General features: G+C 34.6%; 1 protein-coding gene across 11 annotated transcripts in view; it reads right to left on the reverse strand.

Annotated features, from left to right (window-relative positions):
* The window catches only part of ZNF280D (zinc finger protein 280D), a 141,227-nt gene that overhangs the window by 43,122 nt on the left and 74,651 nt on the right, over positions 1-23,454 (reverse strand). For 7 of the 11 annotated variants that reach the window (XM_046008437.1, XM_046008438.1, XM_046008436.1 and 4 more), the window contains 6 exons: positions 21,456-21,590; positions 19,320-19,627; positions 18,710-18,850; positions 9,809-9,871; positions 3,666-3,784; positions 3,479-3,515 (listed from right to left, as the gene is read on the reverse strand). In XM_046008437.1, coding sequence (XP_045864393.1) covers positions 3,479-3,515; positions 3,666-3,784; positions 9,809-9,871; positions 18,710-18,850; positions 19,320-19,627; positions 21,456-21,590 — 803 coding nt within the window. The other 4 variants (XM_046008441.1, XM_046008443.1, XM_046008442.1 and 1 more) reach the window with 4 other exon arrangements.

Consider the following 23,454-nt stretch of genomic DNA (forward strand, 5'->3'; position numbering starts at 1 on the left):
TATCCCCCACACTGCTAGCTGCCTAGCCTAATCAATCCCCTGCCATCTCCTGCCAGAGTATTACAATAGCCCCCCAGCTAATCGCCCTGATTTTGCCCTTGGTCTTCTGTAGTTCATTTTCAAGACAGGGGCTAAAGTAATATAAGCACTCTTCTCTATTTATGGTTTTTTGTTGACTATAGTTTTTACTGAGGTATACAAGACTCACTATTGAAAATCCTCTAATGAATGGCTTATCTCAGAGTAAAAGCCAAACTCATACATGGCCCACATCACCTCACAGCCCCCATCTCATACTATTCTCTCTTGCTCACTCATTTGTGGCCAACCCAGTTTCCTTGCAGTTCTTTCTTCAGGACTTTACTCAGATGTCATGTCTCAGTGAGGCCTTCTCTGACTACCACGTTTTAAATGGAAGCACCCCAATTCTCAGCCTGTACTCCTTATCCCACTTCCCTACTTTATTTTCCTCTACAATTTTGACCTGTAAATAAAATCTTTAAAAAAAAAAAAAAGAAAAAAAGGAGGGATCAGACCCAAACTAAAACTCGTCATCAGCACCAAATTAAAATTCAACCAACTACCTATTACAAGCAAACTTTATACCAACTGCCTTAAGTGTTTTATTTATACCAACTTAATAAGGAAGTTATATGTGATAGAACTTTAAGAGTTTAAAATTTAAGAAAATGAACTTGATAACACTATAAAATGGAGTCCTAGGAAAGAACACAAACCAGTACTCCTACACTGTAGGAGTTCAACAAGAATGTAGTTTATCATATTTTTGAGCTTTAACCAAGGTAGAGCAAGGATTTATAAGTGAAAAAGAAACTTCTGTTACAAATGGAAAGAAGTTGTTGCTTCTGGGCAAAATTTTAAAATATTCTTTAAAATTGGGTACAAAGAACGTGAGTGACAAAACATCCTAGAGATAAGGAAATAAAGACTAGTATATCACCAGGTCCACTTATTAAGAAACAAGCCATGGCGGCGCCTGGGTGGCTCAGTGGGTTAAGCCTCTGCCTTCGGCTCAGGTCATGATCCTAGGGTCCTGGGATCCAGCCCCGCATTGGGCTCCCTGCTCAGCGGGGAGCCTGCTTCCCTTCCTCCCTCTCTCTGCCCGCCTCTCTGCCTACTTGTGATCTCTGTCTGCCAATAAATAAATAAAATCTTTAAAAAAAAAAAAAAGAAACAAGCCACTTTGGGAGCTTTTGGAAAACCATTCATTCACAGTAATAATTAGTTGGGAAATTTAAGACTAGTGGATTCAGCTTTTTTTATTATTATTTGCAAGGAGCACATTACATAATATATAGTCATCTAAATTGGCTTTAAATTTCTTTCAAAGTAAAATTAAAGAAGTTCTGATTTTAGAGGAAAAAACATAACTGAGTCATACTTTCACAGCCTGCCTGTCCTCACAGCAACTAAGATCACAAAAGGCATTTTTTTTGTCTTCAAGATTTAAGAAATTGGTATAGTATAGTGACCTTTCAATTGTTCTGGAGGAAAAAAATATAAGGTGTATTAAGTAGATACAGCTTTCAGTTTGTAGGCCAAATAATAAAAAGGCCTCCAGAAAACAAAGCAATCCTCCTATTTATATGATAAACCTACAGCTTTTGTATGAATTCTTTATGAGTAAATAATTCCTGAGGCACTTAAACAATACAATTTTTTATTAAAAGAAATTAATAGCATCAAAATTGTTTAGTAGATCTATATTTAATATAACTAAAACAAATGTCAAATTCTTAAAATATACATAGGAGGATATATACACACATATGTATGTGTATATTTATATCTATATATATATATCACAACTACATTATTGGCCCCCATAATTTTTAATGTTACCTTTACCCAAAGAGACTACATTAATGATTAAGTGGCTACTATGTATCAGATGTACAAATATGTGACTTTAAAACTTGCTTTAAGGTCTCCAAGAAGAGGTTTTGCCAATTCTTTACACTTTAAAACCCACATTAAGATAATATTGATCATAATAATCCCAAAGTAAGACAGAGGATATAATAATGTTGAATGGTCTGAACAACAGCCAAAATAAAAAACTATAAATAGGCAGCTATAAGGGAATCTGTAGAGTATCCCAAAGAATTTCTTGGAGTTCTTAACAAAACAAAGCAAACACTAAACAACAGTTTTAAAGAAAAGAATATAAAAATTGACATCATAAAATAGACATCAGTAAATTTGGAGAACATAAAACCAAGTTACCAAAATTAAATTTTTTTAAAATTCAAAAATCTGAGAATTGGTATTCCTAAAAAACTAGAAGGTAAGTATTGGGCAATATATTTTAAATGATAGAAAAATAACTGCAATTTGGAACATAATTTTAGAGACCTGTTGTTCCAAGGACATGAAAATAACCATGGTGTCCTAACAACCAGAGAGCTTTTGTATTTCTTGGACTGCATTCATGCTAGATGAAGATTAAAAGGCAGCAGCCAAAATGACTACACTTCAACTTGGATGTTGAAGCACTGATCTGATGGGGTTTTCTTGGCCACAAGTGACCCACAAGCTTAAGATCAAGAGCCAAAGCCCCCAGTGGGATGTTGTACTCAATTTGGTGGGGCTTGAAACCATCTCTGGTTAAATCATCATCAGCCTGATGGGAGGCCAGCCATGAAGGAAGGGAGTCTCCCCAAAATCTGATTTCTTGAGACCACAACCTAGAGCAGGTCCCACAGTCAAATTATTCACATTCCTTGAAAAGAGAGAACAGGCATCAGTTGTGTCCGTCGAAGGGGGACACTGTCCAGGTGTACCCTGGACATTTTTTGAAATCTCTGGGCTGCCTCTGCATCTGAAAAATAAGAAAAATAGCACAATGACAGACAACGGATGAGGAAAAAGACAATCATCTGGCCTAAAAACTTAAGACTTATAAGAAATTAAGAAAGCAGACAAAACAAACAATCAGACAAACAGCCATATCATTTGGAATGTATTATTCTGAAGGCAAATACAGCAGAGAAAAACACAAATTATTTTAAGCAAAGTAAGAAATGACCATAGCAACAAAAGTTATTTTTGGAGAGAGCCAACTGGGGGGGAAAAAAAAACAAACAAAAAAAAATATAAAAAAAAAATATGTTAAGATATGTCAACCTGACACAAAGATAAGGTGGAATAAGAATCTAGTCCCATTTGAAGCTGAAATTTGCAGAACAATGAGAGCTAGTGTCATGAACTTGGCTGCTTAACTGCCTTTGTGTAAGAAAACATCTCAGAACTTTGAACTTAGGAAATTCCAACTTGTCTTGCACCAGGTCACGAGCTCCAAAGAGCAGGAACCTATTTCAACAAGCAGCTTTAAAAAAAAACAAAAACAAAAACAAAATACTTTAATATTTTTCATTTCTTTTAATGATACATTTTAAAATGCAATAGTGCTAAAATCCACCGAAGTAAAATGCACTAAATTAAAAATTAAACTTACTCAGAAAGATGTTCAGAAGTTGGGATACAAACAGAAACTGAAATTAGAAGAAAAGTTTTATATTTAAAAGAGCACATGAAATATGATGAGTGAGAATAACGATTTAGTAAAGAGCTCATATTGTGGCTGACCAAAAATACTGGAATAAATATAAAAAATCCAAAGCAATACGATTATATATACATACCTTTCTCTAATACAACTTGACAAGTATGAGTTTCATGTTGACTTAAGTGTGTGGCCATAATATCTAAGCCAGAAACATCAGCTATGAAATCACAATTAAGGCACACTAGAGTAATGCCCCTATAAAAAAAAAAAAAAAGCAAATAGTATAAAAGAAAATGTTTTTATCTTTTATAAAAATCTATTCACAAGTTCAATGATTATTTTTCTATAATTTGGTTTTTATGTCATAACTGTCACTCTCATTTTTGTTATAAAACTTGATATAACTGAAATGATTCTCTAGAAAATCAAACAGCCATATTCAAATTATGCTACCATTTATCTACAGAAAGTACTTTTGTTTTATAAACTTTTACCACTCATGCTAGGTGACAGGAGATCTACAGCCCAGCCCTGGCCTCATTAACAACTTGTGTCATTTCAACAAGTCACAATCTATCTGTGCCTCTGTTCATCTGTAAAGCAAGGATACAGTATTAATTCACTCAATATCTATTTACTGAGGCTGCCTTTATATAAATTGTACTATATATTGCATTTTGGTTATAATGATGACCAAAAAATACAGTCTGTTTTCTAAAAGAACATACAATCTAGTATCTTATTTAGGTAATGAAAAAATTAGAAGAGAAACGTTAATGATGATGTTGTAGCTGCCATCAATTGTGTACCATGTGTTAAAGGTATTCCCATATATTTTTAGTTTAATTATTCTCATTATTCTCATTTAACACTGAATTAACGCAAGTAGTTAATTTAGTAATTACTAAAGTAGTTAATTCACTACAGAAGTCCAAAGCTTGATGATCCTCAGCTTACCAGCACCGTGAAACCAGTCCACTTGCTGGGGCCTAAATTCCTTGTTTCTTAACATAAATTCACTGAATGCTATAGTTCTTAACTGAAATCTCTAGTGATTATAAATTTTAAAAAATGTTTGGAAACAATTCCCAAAGCCGTTGATACTTTTGTTGAATTCAGGAATAGTTTTTATACTCATTGGGTCAGACTCTGTAGCACTTGCTATTTGAAATATTTAACATAACTGGCATATAGGATGTAACAATGGCCTTCAGATTCTAATTTAAATTGTTTTTAAACTTTAGATTTTTTGTTGAAAGATATTTAAAAATATTATTAATTCTGCAAAAGTATGGAAATGTTTCAGAGAACTTAGAAAACCACTATATGTTTATTATATTTACTAGACTAAGTACTTTGGATCTTGTGAGTCAAGCATCTGAAATACTGTTTAATAGAAAATCAAATATATTAAATGTATAAATGATGTTAAGCTGTTTAAGGAACTTGAATTGTAAATATTATTGTTTAAAAAATTTAGTCTATTTAACTTAAATGAACTTTATCAAATATTAATTAGAAATCCTCTTGAAATCAACTATTAAAATGTACTAGACATCTAAATGGAATATTTTAAGTGAAATCTGAAAGTTTAATTTTAATAACCAATTATATAATCTTCTCTATTAACAAACTGCCCCTGCAGAAATCAAAAGTAGTCTCAATGGTAAGTAGTAGCTAAATTACTATTCCACTAGTCATAGTTATTTGCACCAGGGATGGAGTGCCTAACTCATGCCTTCACTGAACAAGGATTTGTAAAATTGCAAATTTCTTGATCTGGAAAGATGTGGGAGACTGGGACTAGTATGTTCAAGTGATCAATAGAGAAAGCTGGTCCGCACTAAGAAAGGAAAAGGGAACCCGAGTCCAGAGAAAATAATAAAGACAAGGTCATCCTGCCTCAGCAGGTCAGACTAGAGAGAAGCCATGTTATTAAATGATCCCATTTCCCCTATTTGTTAAGGGTTTCCCCTCCTCCTCTTAGGAGTCCATGAGATTCTTTGGAATCCTGCTTATAAGTTAATTTTGCTTAGGTGAAAAAAAAATGGACCATGTAATGTGGTCATTGTTACTGTCAACTTATTAACAGAGCACAAATACGGTTTTGAAGTTCATCACATGCTTTAAAATTTAAAAGTTTTGGCAATACACAAAATACAAGTGAGTAACATACCTTAGATTGACTTCTCCCCTGCAGCTCTAGTCTAAGTGTGCTGTGTATCTACACTTAGATGCCACATTAGCACAACAAAACTGACCTACATTAAACTAAAATTATGTACTTCCTCCCCAGATCACCTATTCCTAGCTGGTCTTTCTTACGACTGGTCCTCCAATAGTAAAGCTCAAACTATAACTATCCGTCTCTTCTTCCTTTAAATAATCAGTATGGAAAGCATTTTATAATATTTATTACTTACACTGTACCAGTCTAAGAATTGTAGACGTATCATCTCATCTAAATATTTTAACAACTCGGAGCACCTGGGTGGCTCAGCTGGTTGAGTGTCCAGCTCTTGGGTTTTGGCTCAGGTCATGATCTCACAGGTTGTGGGATGGAGCCCTGCATGGGGCTCTGTGCTCAGCCAGGAGTCTGCTTGGGGGATTTTTTCCCTCTGCCCCTCCCCCCACTCGTATTTTCTCTCTCTCTCTCTCTCAAATAAATAGCTAAATCTTAAATAAATAAATATTGTAATGACCCAAAAAGGTATGCTATAACTTATCACCTTTTTATAAAGTTAGCTTAGTAAACTACCAAGGACACAAAGCTGATAAAGGTCAGGACTAGGTTTGAAACTGAGCACTTTGATTCTAGACCCTATATTCTTAAAGATGATATAATACTGCCTCATCATTTTAACTTGGGTCCTAAATAAATTGTTCATAACTATCACAATAGTTCTAATTTATAGGATTCATGCATCTATAACTCACCCTACTATTGAAACTTTCTTCAAGATCACTTGATTCTATATAAGATATCAAAGGTTCTCTAATGCTTTGCAAATTAAGTCCAAACTACTTAACTTTATTTTCAACACTTCCTCAATCTAGCTCTAAGCTTAAAACTATTCCTCCAGACTTCAATCTTATTACTATTATCTGAACTTCGTGCTCCGTCCATTTACTACTAGCCATTCCCTCTGTATGCCTTCTACTTTTTCATTTCTGCACCTTTATTCATGCTATTTCTTTTAACTCGAATGACTCTGTGCATCTTTTATCAGTTTAAATAATGTTCATTCTTTAAAGCCAAGTATACCTAACAGCTATGCAGATCATTCCAAGTTATCTCTCTCCCCTTTCGCACTTACTAAAAGTTGTCCTTGCTTTATTATAGTTTTATACATTCACCCCTTATCTCCCACCCAATAAACTATACATTCTCTGAAGGTTGGTTTCAAGACTTATTCATCACTCTCATCCTCATAGGACCTGCTATATTATGTACCTGACAGATGTATAATAAATAGCCAAAGAATGAATATTCCATTCCAACAAGAGTAATCACAAAAATTATTGTTCTATAATTTTAAGTATGCTATGTCCATTCATAGAAATTGACCAGTTTTTTAAATTTTAGACCTATTCCAGTCGAAAGAGAAGTATTTCAGATCTTTAAAATCATATAATTCATCAAACACAACTGAGCTTGACAACAGTAAGGTAAAAATCAAACCAAAATCTCATCTTTTGAAAACACCCTTTCTATTCTTTTTTTAAAGATTTAATTTGTTTATTTGAGAGAGAGAGAGATCACAAGTAGGCAGAGCAACAGGCAGAGAGAGAGGGGGAAGCAGGCTCCCTGCTGAGCAGAGAGCCTGACATGGGGCCTGATCCCAGGACCCCAAAATCATGACCTGAGCCGAAGGCAGAGGCCCAACCCATTGAGCCACCCAGGCACCCCAACCCTTTTTATTCTTATAAAAATTTTCAGTAAAGGCAACATCTAATATAATCTTAACCCATTTCTTTGAATTCAGTAAATGTCTTAAAATTTATACTAGTATTTTTTAAAACTAAATCAAAATTTTCTCTCCCTGTGAGCTACAGATCCCTATGAGCTATATCATAGATGGAACCTACTGTTCATATAAGTCATTTTCAATGTATACATTAACTTATTCAGTGAATATTTACTGAGTACCTTCCACGTGCCAGGCACTAGTCAACGCCTGGGAAAGACAAAAATCCAAACTACATGTATATTCTAGTGAGAGGACACAGAAAAATTTAAAAGGTAAAGTACACAGTATGTCAGATGATGAAGGATGATCTGGATAAAAATGAAGAATAAAAAGGAGACAGGAAGTGCTGGGGTGAAACACAGGGGAGAAGATACAATGTAAAAATCAAATGGTCAAGGAAAGGGTCACTCTGATCAGAGTAGCAGCACAATGTAGATAAAGAAAGACATACAGAAATCTGGGGAACAAAACTAGTCACAGGGACTAATACGTACAAAGGTCCTGAAACATAACATCATCCCTTCCCACTTTTTCTAGTAACTCAAAGCACGAAAACAAGTACTGGTAACCTTATCTCTATATATTAGCTTGGTATAGCAAGGACACTGACATTTCAAGTAGCAATGGCAACATGAACAATATAAAAAACAACAGAGTCCCAAGAATTCAGAAGAATATTTTTAAAATGGTGCTCGGTGGATTCTGAGTTTAGCATGTGGTACAACCAAAGTTAAGTATCAATGTCTTTAGAAATATTCATCAATACCTCTTCCTGCACAGTAAACAAGTTGTACACTTCTCTTTATTTGAGAAAGGAAAAATAAGGATTATTAAGCTACCTAATAATTTCAAGAATTTCAGGGTTTTTTTAAGATTTTATTTATTTATTTGACAGAGAGAAATCACAAGTAGGCAGAGAAGCAGGTAGAGAAAGAAAGGGAAGCAGGACTCGATCCCCAGACTGTGAGATCATGACCTGAGCCGAAGGCAGAGGTTTAATCCACTGAGCCACCCAGGTGCCCCAAGAATTTCAGTGGTTTGAGAAGTATACTTCAAAAGTAAAAAAAAGTATTAGTCATTTTACTAGGTATCTTAGGTATCTTTTTAATATTCAAATATTGTTGGAGAGCCTTATTTTTGTTCTCACTACACAATATAAATGCACAAAGATATCTTGACACCACTTGTTGCCAGTGAAATTTAGCAAGAGAAAATAGGCTAATCATACCTCTAGTCTAAGGATATAATGGATAGAACTTTCTAACATCCAGTAGCAATCATTTAGATTTCCAAACTGGGCTTCCCAACATCAAATTTTTTAAAAATTAGAACAAACCACAGTAAGATAACACTTCACACCCATTAGGACAGCTGTAATCAAAAACAGATAGGGGTGCTTGGATGGTTCAGTCAGTTAAGCATCTGCTTCCGGCTCAGGTCATGATCCAAAGGTCCTGGGATTGGGTCCCAAACTGGGCTCCCTGCTCAGCAAGGAGTCTTGCTTCTCTCTCTCCCTCTGCACCTAACCCCACTCTTGCTATCTCTCTCTCAAATAAATAAATAAAATCTTAAAAAACAAACAAAACAAAACAGATAATAACAAGTGTTGGCAAAGATGTGAAGAAACTGGAACCCTCACACACTGCTCCTGGGAATGTAGTGGAGGTACTTTGTAAAACAGGTTGGCAGGTCCTCAAAGGCTCAACATAGAGTTAGTTATCATATAACCCAGAAATCCTAATCTTACATATATATACAAGAAAAATGAAAAGACAAGTCCAGACAAAAACCTGCATACAAATGCTTATAGCAGCAATATTCATAATAGTTTCAAAGTTAAAATAACTTAACAGATAAACTATGGTAGATCTATACAATGGGATATTATTCAGCAATAAAAAATGAAGTACTGACATGTAACTACATGGATGAATCTTGAAAATATGCTAAGTGAAAGAAGCCAGTCACAAAGGATCACATATTATATCATTCCATTTATATGAAATGTCCACAATACATACAAATCTGTGGTTGCTTAGGGATGGGAGGAGTTGGAAGAAAATGGGGATGATCGTTAATTGAGTACAAAAGTTTCTTTTTGGGGTGATGACAATGTACTAATTAACTGTGGTGATGGCTGAACAATTCTGTAAATATACTAAAAACTATTCATTGTACAATTTAAAGGCGTGAATTAAATGGGATATGAACTATATCTTAATAAAGATGTCATATAAAAAAATGTCATATATACACAACTTAAGTTATATAGTTTTTCAATAGAAAGAATTTAAGACCAGCTAATTACCTGAGATCTTCTGAATGCTTCTTAAAAATACAAAACCTTTTACTTGGACGGTTACTATGAAAGCTGGAGAGACAAAACAGATTTTATTAATTTTATTATGTAGTAAGTCTTACTAATTTATAGCTTTATTATCAAGTTTGTACTTAGTTTCTAGTTTTACGTAAAAGATCATGATATAAATAATAAAGTAATATTTGCCATCCCTGCTTAATTCAGTTTTATCTTAAATTCCACTTTATCCTTTTATTTTCTAATGACACATATTTCTCTAAGTATATTCTTCTAAGAGTAGTACCTCATCATTACATAAAAAAGGAAATACTTAACTTTTAAAAAAGTAAAATAACTCAAACTAATTTTTTTCATCTGTTAAGGAAGAGTTGAAGACACTTTCAAACTTCTACAAATAACATGAATCTTTACCAATCATCATTTTTTTTAATCATTTCCAATCTTAACATGCCTATGTTGGGGGAGGGGGAGTAAAATCCAAACGATCTTTGAAGTAAATAGTACTTCAGCTAATTGCCACTGTTTACCATTTGTAAAACTGAACATTTAGAGAGTTCTTTCCAATTACTAGTTGAGGTTCTGTAAAAAACAAACAAAAGCAGAACTCTTCAGCTAAAATAATGCTTCCCCTAAACACAAAACAGAGAACCTCTAACCAAACTTTTTAGCCAATGATAATAGCTTTCATATACCTTTTTAAATCTGGTAAAGAAAGCTTTCCTGTATTAGAAACCCAGGATTAGGGGCGCCTGGGTGGCTCAGCGGGTTAAGCCGCTGCCTTCGGCTCGGGTCATGATCTCAGGGTCCTGGGATCGAGTCCCACATCGGGCTCTCTGTTCTCTGCTTGGCAGGGAGCCTGCTTCCCTCTCTCTTTCTCTCTGCCTGCCTCTCTGCCTACTTGTGATCTCTCTCTCTCTCGCTATCAAATAAATAAATAAAATCTTTAAAAAAAAAAAAAAAGAAACCCAGGATTAGCTTTATTTAGCACAGTATTACTCAAAGTGGAGTCACAGACTAGTAACATCAGCCTTACTTAGGAGCTTATTTAGAAATGCAAAGTTTTGTGCCCCCTACAAACCTAACTGAATTAATCCCTAGCAGTGGGGCCCACCAGAACATGTTTTAACAAGTTTCTCCAATAATTCTTAGGGCAAGCTAAAGATTGAGAAGCAGTAGCCCTAGTTTGCACTGACAGATTCAAAGTAGCCAACACACCAAGTCAATGGTCACTCTTGGATACAAGGTAACCATCATCAACACAGCACGTATGTATGAGAAAATAAATACTGTGACTAGCTATAATCCCCAGAAAGTGTCCTCAGAAACTCCTAACAGTCATTTCTTCAATTTGGGGATAAATACTATTAAGGAATTTACAAATATAAGACAACATCACAAAAATAATAATTAGTTTTTTTTAAGAAGAGAACATCAGGAGTTAGGAAAAACTGAAATTACATGCAAAAATTTGTGCCCATAACTGTTTCTCCAGAAGAGTAAATCCAAGATTTTATCTGATACCCAAAGAATGTGAACCAAAAGAAGTTATTTTTTAAATGAGATTTAAAAAGTTACTTTTAAAAGCTATTTTTTCTTTTTCCTTAGACAGACTATTTTGGTATTTGGTAGAGGAGAGAAAAAAAATCACATTTAAGGGTCTTTGATGGCTTCTGCCTACAACTGGTAACTTATTAAAATGTTGGCATTTTGGGGAGCCTGGGTGGCTCAATTGGTTAAGCAACTGCCTTTAGCTCGGGTCATTATCCTGGAGTCCCGGGATCGAGTCCCCCATCAGGCTCACTGCTCGGTAGGGACTCTGCTTCTCCCTCTGACCCTCCCCCCCTTCTCATGCTCTCTCTCTCTCTCTCAAATAAATAAAATCTTAAAAAAATAGTAAAATACTGGTATTTTAAAATTCAGTTGTCCAAACCCAGTTTATAAAAAAAATTATAGTGCCCCTTTATTTATATTTGCTATACAAATTCCATCCTTTTATTTTTATTCTTATAGTAAGGAAAAAGTGGTTCTATGGCTCACAAATAAGAAGGAAAAAAATTCTCCTACTTCCTATTAGATCTGCATAAAATTAATAACAATATAGATATAAATTTAAAAAAGAAAAAAGGTTATTATTTTAAAAACAATACAGTAAAAACATGTTAAAATTTAGGTTTTAAAAATTCACCATCTGGTTAGATGACTATATAATTATCAAAACTCATTTAGCTATTCTCTAAACATAGGTTAATTTCATTGTATATAAAGTATACCTCAGTAAGAACAGAAGGAAAAACTCCCTTTGACCATATTTTCTTAATAATCTTAATTCAGTACAATTAACAACTTTGTTTCTGATGAAACAAACATCAACAATATTGATGGTATGCCTCCTGTTTAAGACATTATACCAGAGGTTAAAGATACAAAAAAGAAAGAGGGCAAGCTGTCAAGGTCCCAGGGTGAGTGGGGGAAGGGGGAAAAGTCCAACAGCAGCTGGCACAGAATAAATGTCTAATAAATGCTTTAAAAATGCATGAATACATATTCATAAATAATCATAAGATAAATGTTAACAGTGACACATACAAAGTTTTGTGGCTGCATGAAGGAAAACTGCAGGTAAATGGAACAGAAGCCAACTAGCAGTCAGGAGTTCATTTCAGTTAAGATGGTCACTCTATGCTATGAGCTGTGTTAAGACAGACCTGTACCCCTGAAGCAAATAATACATTATATGCTAATTTAAAAAGAAGAAGAAGGATAAAAATAAGAAGAAGGAGGAGGAGGAGGAGGAGGAGAAGAAGAAGAAGAAGAAGAAGAAGAAGGAGGAGGAGGAGGAGGAGGAGGAGAAGGAGGAGGAGGAGGAGGAGGAGGAGGAGGAGGAGGAGGAGAAGAAGAAGAAGAAGAAGAAGAAGAAGAAGAAGAAGAAGAAGAAGGAGGAGGAGGAGGAGGAGGAGGAGGAGGAGGAGGAGGAGGAGGAGAAGAAGAAGGAGGAGGAGGAGAAGGAGGAGAAGAAGAAGAAGGAGGAGGAGGAGGAGAAGGAGAAGAAGAAGAAGAAGAAGAAGAAGGAGAAGGAGAAGGAGAAGGAGAAGGAGGAGAAGGAGAAGGAGAAGGAGAAGGAGAAGAAGGAGAAGGAGAAGAAGGAGAAGAAGGAGAAGAAGGAGGAGGAGGAGGTGGTCACTCTACTGCCTTACTCCAGGCAAAGCAAAGCAAAGGGCAAGATAGAGGGATTTTCAAGAAAATAAGCACTAAAGGGGCTGAAAAAGTGGTCAAAAATTAAATAATATAAGGTCTTATACTCTCCAGAATATCTGAACTTCATGACTATTAATGTTAGGAAGGCAAAGGATTTTAGGCCAAAAATGACCTGACCAGACATGCCTACTATAGTATCAGAAGAAAGGAAGAACTTGGGGAATTGGCAAGGGGGGAGAGGGGGGACTGCAGACAGGATGTCAGTTCTGATGCTATCACAATAATCCAACAGTTCTTCTAATGACTATTCTTTAACGCAAATAAATCTATACAAAATGTATCATGAACTCAAATATATCTTCTAAAAATCAATTCAGTGCTCTGTCTTATCCATTGTATAGGAATAAACTGTTATACCGGCTTTCTTTTTCCTTGGAAAAATTTTAAAACACCCTTCAAAGCCTATGTGAAATGTCATTTATAGAATACCTCCCCTTACTTCCTGTTTAAAGAACTCATTCTTACTTTCTCTGTGCTCTCATAGTCATTTGTTTACTATCTTAAGCTAGGTAAATATCATCTCTCTTACTAAATTGTGAAAATTAGAGGCAAGTACTTTATTTACAATACATAATAACGACAACCTAGAAATGATAACAGCTATAATTACTTGAGTATCTCCTAAGTAAAAATCATTTTGTTAAGCACTTTAAGTACATTTTGTAATTATCACAATGACTTTCTTTTTGAGAAAAGGAAATTGGGAGTCAGGTTAAGTAACTTGCCCAAAGTCACAGAGGTAATAAATAAGTGGTGAAGCTTGGATTCAAATCCAGATTTGTCTGATTCTTCACCACCAGCTTGCCATACTTCTTACTTAGCAAATAGTAAATGCTGTTAGAAAAAGAGATATTAAATACTTATGTCTGTTAAATTAATTCTATTACATGTAGAAAAAACCTTTCTTATACATCGCATTGAGGAATAATAACAATATTATATGGTAATTTGTTTCCATTTTTTTTTTCAGGTGACTTCTATTGCTACCTGAAGGCTGTAGGCAAATAAGATGCAGTAATTTAAACAACCAAACCCAAATAATACTACTTTTTAAAACAAATCACTTAAAATTACATGTTTAGTAATGCTCTTCTTCAAGTCTTATTCCAAAAAGGTTCCGATTCATCAAGATTTTTTAATACCCTCTTTCAAGATTTATTTAGAGCCCTTTAAAATTACAAATAATGACTTGCTATTTGTAATTTGCTAGGTGACATGGCAAATACAAATAGCCCCTTCTTCTCAAGGAAATAATACAGACACAAACAAATATGATAAAAGGCAAAATAAGTGACTCATACACAGCTCAAAGTGAAAAATAATCTCTGTGAGAGGCTACGGTGATCAGACACTCCAAAACAGTGGGGAGCCTGCTTCCTCCTCTCTCTCTCTCTGCCTGCCTCTCTGCCTACTTGTGATCTCTGTCTGTCAAATAAATAAATAAAATCTTTTAAAAAATGAGTTATGCAATAAACTTTATTCTGGGGAAGAGTAGTCAGTTTATGGGGATGGGGCAAAAAAAAAAAAAAAAAAAAAAAAAAGACCAGAGGGAAGGCGACCAATTGAGAGTACAGAGATGGTATAGGATAGAAATTAAAGGTACTCATCCTTAAGAGAAAATGAAGCTCCTATACATACAGAACTCAACCTATAATATGAATCCACACCAGGCAGAGATAATCATGGCCATTCAATGTACAATACCTAAGACAGTGAAGGAGGCAAGTGTACCAGCAGATAAAAAGAAAAAGAGACCTACCAAACCATAAGAATGGCAATGGAAGCTTTCAGTTCCTAAGAGGCTAACAATGAGTAGGAGCTCAGTGTGTGAAGTCAATGAAGATCAGGGTTGTGGCTCACTGGGAATTGAAAAAAGGGTATGGAGGGAGGTGGGCTAATTGGCAACATTTTGGAATAGAATGGATTTGAAGGTTCTGCAGGACAGGTGGGAAGCCTATGATAAATGGGAGAGGGAAAGGTGAAATGACCCTTGCTTTAATAAAACAGAAAACATTTTCCAATTTGATCCCCTACAAATTAAGGGCAGAATTAAAGCCCCACGCAGGCAACCATGTATTTGTCACAGAAAGAAGAAACACTCCACGCAGCAGTATATTGGGGGAAAGGATGCCTGGGGCCTGGTTTAGAGGAAATGAAATATAGGTGTAGACCACTGCAACAGTAGTGAAGCACAGTAGCAGAGAGCACAAAGGGGGGTCTTAGAAAACCATAATGCACAATGAATGATCAAGAGAACTTCATGGGCTTAAGAAACTTGGGATAGTAAACTATTTCCAGTGGGTGTTCCACAGTCACAGAAATGATGCCCTGAAAGAGTATTTGGGTGGTCGTTGTGTGAATTCTGGACAGATGATAATGTTTGGCTCATCTGTGTTCTTTTTAGAACCTAGTGAGTCAAAAGTAAAAATACATATAAAATAATTAGAAATACAGAGTTGGATCTCACGAAGACTAAGGATTAAAATTGGAAGACTTGGGGTGCCTGGGTGGCTCAGTGGGTTAAGCCGCTGCCTTCGGCTCAGGTCATGATCTCAGGGTCCTGGGATTGAGCCCTGCATTGGGCTCTCTGCTCAGCAGGGAGCCTGCTTCCCTCTCTCTCTGCCTGCCTCTATAGCTACTTGTGATCTCTCTCTGTCAAATAAATCAATAAAATCTTTTAAAAAATAAATAAATAAAATAAAATTGGAAGACTTAAAGTTGAAAGGTAAAAGTGACAGTGGTTGAGTTACCAAAAAAAAAAAAGGAAATGTACAGAAGCAAGATGAGTTAAAGGAAGAAAAGGCAAAGAAACAGAGTAGCAAAAAGGAAGAAAAAAGATAGTGGTAACAGCTTAATAGAAGCTGAAGAGGAGACTTTCACAAGTGAGTGAGTGAGTGAGGACAACTTCAAATACTCTAAAGAAGTCATGGAGTAGTAAGAGCAAAAAAAAAGTAAATAAAAAAAAGAGCAAAAAAAAGTAAATAAACATGGTGATAAATAATTTTTAAAGGGGCACTGTTAATTGGTAGATGGGGATGATATTCCAAAGGTACAGAGAAATGAATCTCAAATAAGCTAGTAAACACCTTTTTTTTTTTTTAAAGTAGGCTCCATGCCTAGCGTAGAGCCCAACACAGGGCCAAACTCAGGCTCAGGCTGAGGTCCTGAGACTGAGTCCTAAGCTGACACTAAGAATCAGACACTTAACCAAGTTAGCCACCCAGGTACCCCTTACAAACACTCATGGTAAAAGGAAGACAAAAAATAAGGACAGTAGACAGTAGGGATAAATTTCCCTCGTCTTAAAAAAATTATCTGAAAATGTTTATAAGCAGAAGAAACCTGGGAGAGAGAAGAATTAAAGTTGCAAGTTAACTGAATAAGACTGTTTAAGAACTAGAGGAGACCACGGACAGGGTTAGCTTTGGAGAAGTGGAACACATTTGATTTCTGACATCAATGTCTAGAATAAAAGTAACAAGAAAAACATTTGGCATTTTAAAGATTATTTAAAAGGATGACTTCCCCTCTCTGCCTACTTGGGATCTCTCTCTGTGTCAAATAAATAAATAAAATGTTTTAAAAAATTTAAAAAAAATTTAAAAAAAGGATGACTTCCAACTGAGTACTTCCTAGTAAGACACTGTAATAAAATCTCCAGAGGAGGGCGCCTGGGTGGCTCAGTTGGTTGAGCAACTGCCTTTGGCTCAGGTCACCATCCCGGACTTCGAGGACAGAATCCCGCATCGGGCTCCCAGCTTCTTGGGGAGTCTGCATCTCCCTCTAACCTTCTCCTCTCCCATGCTCTCTCTCACTCATTCTCCCTCAAATAAATAAATAAATAAATAAATAAAATCTTTAAGGAAAAAAAAATCTCCAGGGCGGGGGTGGGGGGGGGGGAACTCCAGAGAAATGCAGAGAAGTTTAAATAAACATTGTAGATGAAATACTACATCAAAAACTAATGATGTACTTTATGCTGGCTAACTAACTATAATAAAAAATTTTAAAACCCTAAAAAAGCATTAAAAATGAAAAAATAAATAAAGAAGTATTTTAAAATAAAAAGATAAGACCCAGTCAAAGTTAAAGACCACAAAGTCAGAGGTGATTGAATCAAACACCGGATGAGTAGTCTAGAACTGAGCATAAACTTCAGGAGAGGAAGATGTTCCAGTCTCATGTTGGGTTTTATGCCAAGTGAGCATGACTAAAAATGTAAAGGATTCTGGAACAAAAACAAAGCAGCAACAAAAACAGATGACCCTGAGAGTAAGGTTGACTATAATGTGAAATAGGTGCTACTGGTCTGGAAAAAGGAGTCAAAGTCCTAAAAACTCAAAAGGAGTCACCCTACAGGGTAATGCGAACTGAAAAGAAATGAAAGTGTGTATGATGAGATTAAAAATGGCACTGTGGTATAAGAAAGAGGGTATAGTGATAGGTGTTAAGGAGGGCATGTATTGCATGGAGCACTGGGTGTTACACAGAAACAATGAATCATGGGAACAGTACATCAAAAACTAATGATGGACTGTATGGTGACTAACAGAACACAATAAAAAAAAGTTTTTAAAAAGGGGGGGGGGCTACAATAACTTAACAGTTGATGTGAAGCACTGACACTGAAGAAGTCCAAGTACCTGAGGTCAGGCTAATAAGGGGAAAATAACAAATGAGAGAGGTGATAAGCCATCAAGGAAGGTGGGCAAATCCTTGAAAACCATAGCTGATAAGTGACCAGAAAGTAAAATAGAGGTCATTTTATGATCTGTAAGAAAATAACTTTTATACTTCAATTTCTAACTTAAAAAAAAAAAAAAAAAAAAAGAACAACCTCACTTTGCATAATCAACGTAACTGCTCTATATCTAAACAATTTTGGGCTATCTTTAAGAAAATAAAAATCGATCCTAAGGGATGCCTCTATTAATGAAATACAAATGAAGCAATGTGGGCTGTGAAGGCTTTCTCTGCATAAAGCAAATATTAGGTACTCAAAACCTAAGTTGAAAGAATTTTTAAAAAGAATTCCAACAGTGGCCTAATGACTGGAATAGTCTCTCATTCCACTGAAAGATAGATGGTTTGGTGGATAGATGGACAGAGACAATGGCTTAAAGAAAGAGAAAAAAAACAGAACTAATAAAGTTCCTAACATCACTAAAAATCCTAGAGTCTCTCAAAGTAACTGCTTTGAAAAGAATAATTTTCATGAGATTATATGTATTTGTTTGGTAAATATATTTAAAACATTTGATTTTCTATACTTGAAAATGACCATTTAAAAAATTCTATAGAAAAAAATACCCATAAAAAAATAAATAAATAAATAAAAAATAAAAAATAAATTTAAAAAAAAAAGGAAAGAAAAAAAATACCCATAGAGAAACAATTTCCCTAACAAACCTATCCTAATTTCTTAGTCTAACTATTCTTACAATTTTAGTTCCAATAATTTTATGAGTTATGATGCTGGAAAAATAGTACCAGGCATTATTCTAAGAAGTTCACTATAACTAGACATTAAGTTCCTTAAAGAGAAAAACTGGCTGCTAAAAGGATAACTGTTTTAAAACAAACTTTCTGAACTACAATTTTAATTGGTAATTACAGATGTTTAACTCATCTTACCTCATCATATGATTTACATAGGCTTTGCTACAGCTAGTGTTGTATCTGCAAAAACTACAATGGACATACGTAGGAAAGTGATTTGCAAAATCTTTTATTTCGGAACAACACTCAATGCACTTGTGAACTCCCCGACGATACCTTATGGAGATATAAAGAAAATGATAAAAATATATTTTAAGACAAAAATAATAAGGAAGGGCCTTATTAATATTCTGTTAACTAAGGACAAGATGTTTAAATGAACATGCTTAAACAAGTTATAATTTGAAAATCTGTTATGGAACAACAGCTAGAGTAAGTGTAAACAATCTAACATAAGTCAGTGTTTTCCACTGGCATAAAAGGGATTAAATTAAGCAATATAAACATCACAAGATATAAGCACAACACATAATAATACCAGTATAATAAATGAATATTATTAAAAAAAATTCAAGTACTGTCCAATAATTGTAAGAAAATACCTTTTTATTATTTGCTTGGCCTTTATGTCACAGTGGTAGCATATAAATGTACAAGAGAGTTGTGTAATAGGGTAAATTTATATTAAATAAAGTTTTTATACTTAAGATTAAATTAGTGTTATATATGAGGAATAAAAGATTACCTTAAGTTCCTCAATGCTGTATTGACTTTACTTTTTTTATTGCTACTAGCCAATGTGCTTTGTTTCTTTTGCATATTAGAGATTTTTGATTTATATTTAGATTTACTTCCATTAGGCTTACTTGCATTAGGTTTACTTGTACTGGATTTAGTTGGATTAGGTTTGCTTGTGTTAGATTTTGTGGGATTTTTAGCAGTTATATTTTTAGTCCTTGGAGGTGAGAGCTGAAGGGTAGAAGTGCTTGCACTAATGGAAGGTGTAGTTGAAGATCCTGACTGAAGCGGTCCAACAGAAGCTCGAATAGTAACCTACAAAAATGGAGATAATGTTTGCTTTAGAAAATTAATCATGGCAATAGTATTGAAATATCACTGTATACCAAAAAGTTAAACATCAAGTATTTGTAAAGGGCAAGTATAAACTATAATTGGATAAGTCTTCCATTTATTCTAAATGTTCATCCCAATTAAAATGAAATTAAACTTGATATTTATTCACTTGTAATATTACATTTTTTGTATTGATATCAGTCATGTTAACAGTTATTAATATATAATTAGGAGTTAATGCAAATTATATGACTATTAAAAGAGCGTATTCCATAGCTATTTTTATGCTCTGATATAACTCAAATAATTCAGAGATCAAAATTTAAATCTCAGAGCCCAAAAAATAATTCTAGAAAAGGCCTGCATTACCCCTCAAAAACTATAAAACAAAAAGATCTAGAGTAAACACGACCTCCTCTTTCCAGGGGCTCATTAGGCAGGATTTATGTATACATAGGTTATGGGAGAGGTTACATCAATCAATTCATTATACTGATGGAGAGTTTAATAATATTTAGAATTTCCTTAAAAAGAACTAATATAAAGTTTATAATTTAGTATCCAGAAATTGCATTTTTTGGTTGGCAATGAAAAACAATTGCCTACCAACATTCTCATTCATCATTAAACTATACCTCTCCCATATATTTGTCCTATGGAATACATGTGTTTTGGTATCACTTAAAAGCACTAGACTAGGAATCAAAAGACTTGAGTTTAAATCTCATAACATGCCTTCCTACCCATGAGACCTTGAATAATTAACTTATCTTCTTCTTTATCTATAATATGGGGCAATAACTGTCTTGCCTTCCTCACTGGATTGCTGTATGGATTAAATAACAGAATGTATGAAAAAGCATACCAAAAGCCTTATTCTAAGGTGCTATAAAAACATTTAGTATCATTATTAATATTATTACTACTATTATTAATAAGGGAAAATATGAGAGACGACTGCACTGCTTACATTAGTGTTCTGCATGTCTAGTCCCAGCATGGAATGAATGGACTGCAGGGAAGGATGCTGGATAGCTTCTCTTGCTCTAGGTCTTCAGAGCATGGCTTTATATTGTTTTAGTTAATTCAAATAACAGACATACCCACATTCAAAGGTAAGTACCCAAAGCCAAATATAAATGTTTTGGGGATTATTTCACTTTGGATTATCCATGCCTCTGTTTCCCTCCACTGGAGCAAATATTCAAGAGCTGACTGTATATAAAGAAGTCAGAGAAAACAGAGGTATATAAGGCAAAAAGGGAAAAGTAAATTACAGTCATCAGTATGCAGTCAGACATGTTGTTTGCTCACTTAAAACATAATGCTATCCAGCAGCAGAACTTGCTTCTCTGAGAGTAGACTCAGTAATAACTGCAATAAATATTTGAGAACCTATGGCACTCAAGGCACTATTCCAGATGCTGAGGACACAAAGATAAAACATGAGTCCCCATCTCAAGCATCTTATAGTTTAGCAGATAAAATCAACATACACACTGCCAACTGGAATAGCGCAAACACAGCCTATATAATATTGACACAACCCACTGACCCAGGGAATAGTTAATCTAGTTGCACATTTTATAAAGGAGTGTCACTTTAGCACAGCACACACCACTGACCATAAAACAATGGTCAGAAGGTTATTTTTTTCTAGATAGAGGAATGACAAACCTAAAATTAAAGGCTTACTAAAAGTCAGGCATCATTTTTTTTTAAAGTACTGTATTCAATAAATAAAAGAAGGCACGAGTTAATTTCTATTATCATACAAAATGCTAAAATACAACACATTTAAACTCACTTTTGTTCCAGGAGGCAACCCTTCCAGTTGTTTAGGTTTTATAAATGTTCTATGATGTTGAGTCTTATGATCCATTTTCTCTTTGCATGTCAAAAACTGTAGTCTGCATTTCGTACAACGATGTATTCCTTTTTTCTGTTTAAAAACAGAAAAAGGGAGGAAAAATAATTTCTACAACCACAAATATTGTGTCCTTAAACTGCTCTGATTTCATTTTAATGATACCTAAATAATTTTAGAACTAGTATTTTATATCACCCATATAAATAAGAGCAAAATATTATTTCATTTTTTACATACTCTGCATTAGTATTTGGGTTTCAAAAATGTCTATTTCTATACAGAAACTGAACATAAAAGTTGTATCTGTAGGTTCTTTCTTTTTTAATTTTATTTTTTCAGGGTTCAAGATTCATTGTATCTGTAGGTTCTAATGAAAGGTTCAATAGTGGTGTGAAAGCTCATCTAATTGTCATTTTAAAGTGTTTAGACACATGATATGGTTAAAAAGAGCTATGCTACGTTTTTATCCTGGAAAAAAGTAAATTCTTCTTAATTTTTGCTATTTCCAGTTGGTTGACAAGCTGGTAAAATAAATTCAAATATTTAACCAGACATTTCAAAAAGGTTGTTATAGAAATGGTTGTATAAAGTAGTGCTATCTAATGTAACTTTCTGCAATGATGAAAATGTTCTACAGCTGCACTGTCCAATATGGTAGCCTCTAGCCACATAGGTTATTGAGCACCTGAAATGTGCTAAGTGCAACACAGGAATGGATTTTTTTTTTTAAATTTTATTTGACTTTAAGTAATTTTAACTTCAATAGCCACATGAACATTGAACAGTGTTGATATGGAGACATAAATCAGACAACTACTGCTAATCTATTTACTGATTAAGATCCCTTGTGTGAGTCCCTCTTTAAACCCAATCCTGCTATTATTCTATAGCTGGAAAACAAGACTCAAGAAAAATCTAAATCACTCCCCCATAACTAGTCACTGGCACTGCCAACTCCTGACCCAGTCTTCTTTCTACTACATAATAGCAACTACAATCTTATCCATACGATCTCATTAAGAAATGATATATGTCTGTACATATATGTATACACATACTTAAACAATACACAAATACAAAAGAATGTTTTCTCAAACGTTACATTCTGCCAAATACATCACTATTTCCACTTAAATACACTCAATCATTTATAAAATTCGAACAAGGTAATATACTGAGAAGTACCTGGCACAGCTACTAGCATACAGCAGGCATTTCATAAATCAAAACTCTTTACAAAATTCAAAGCAATGTATAAATATAATGGGTTTGTATTACTATTTTAGTTGCATCTTAAGACTATTTTAGAAGTGTGGTGCATTGGATTGTATCATAGATATAGCCAATTTTTTAAAATTCACTTATATGTGCTGAGGGAATAGGCAGAAAAAGAGAAAACTTGGCTAAGAAACAGACTAAGGCACAGGACAGAAAGAAAGTTCTCCAGAATCCAATTCCCAGAAATTTTTTCTCTATCTATAATCACTCCCCAGGTTACCTCACCCAGTTTCATGGCTTTAAATACGATCTATCCATCTGTCTACTTGACATCACTACCTAAGCGCTAACACTCTCAAATCAACAGGGACAAAACTGAATTCTGGATTTTCTCCCTACCTCCCTGTCCCCAAGTCTGTTTTCTTCCTATGACAGTATATGAGAATTCCATTCTTGCAGCTGCTTCGGACAAACACTTGGTAGCTCACCCCATATCCAACCTATTAATAAAACCTGTCAGCTCTACCTTTGGGAACTTTCATAATCTTTCTAACTTCTCATTACCTACTACTGCTGCCATACTGGTCCAAGCCACTCACTTGGACTCCTATACTTCCTGTCATGTTCTTTCCTCCATGTGGTCTATTCTCCCCATAGGTGCCAGTAATCTTTAAACATGGCAGATTGTTCAGACACTTAAATGCTCTAGTTTTCCAAA

This window comes from Meles meles, chromosome 6, assembly GCF_922984935.1.
Source record: "Meles meles chromosome 6, mMelMel3.1 paternal haplotype, whole genome shotgun sequence".
NCBI classification, from domain to species: domain Eukaryota; kingdom Metazoa; phylum Chordata; class Mammalia; order Carnivora; family Mustelidae; genus Meles; species Meles meles.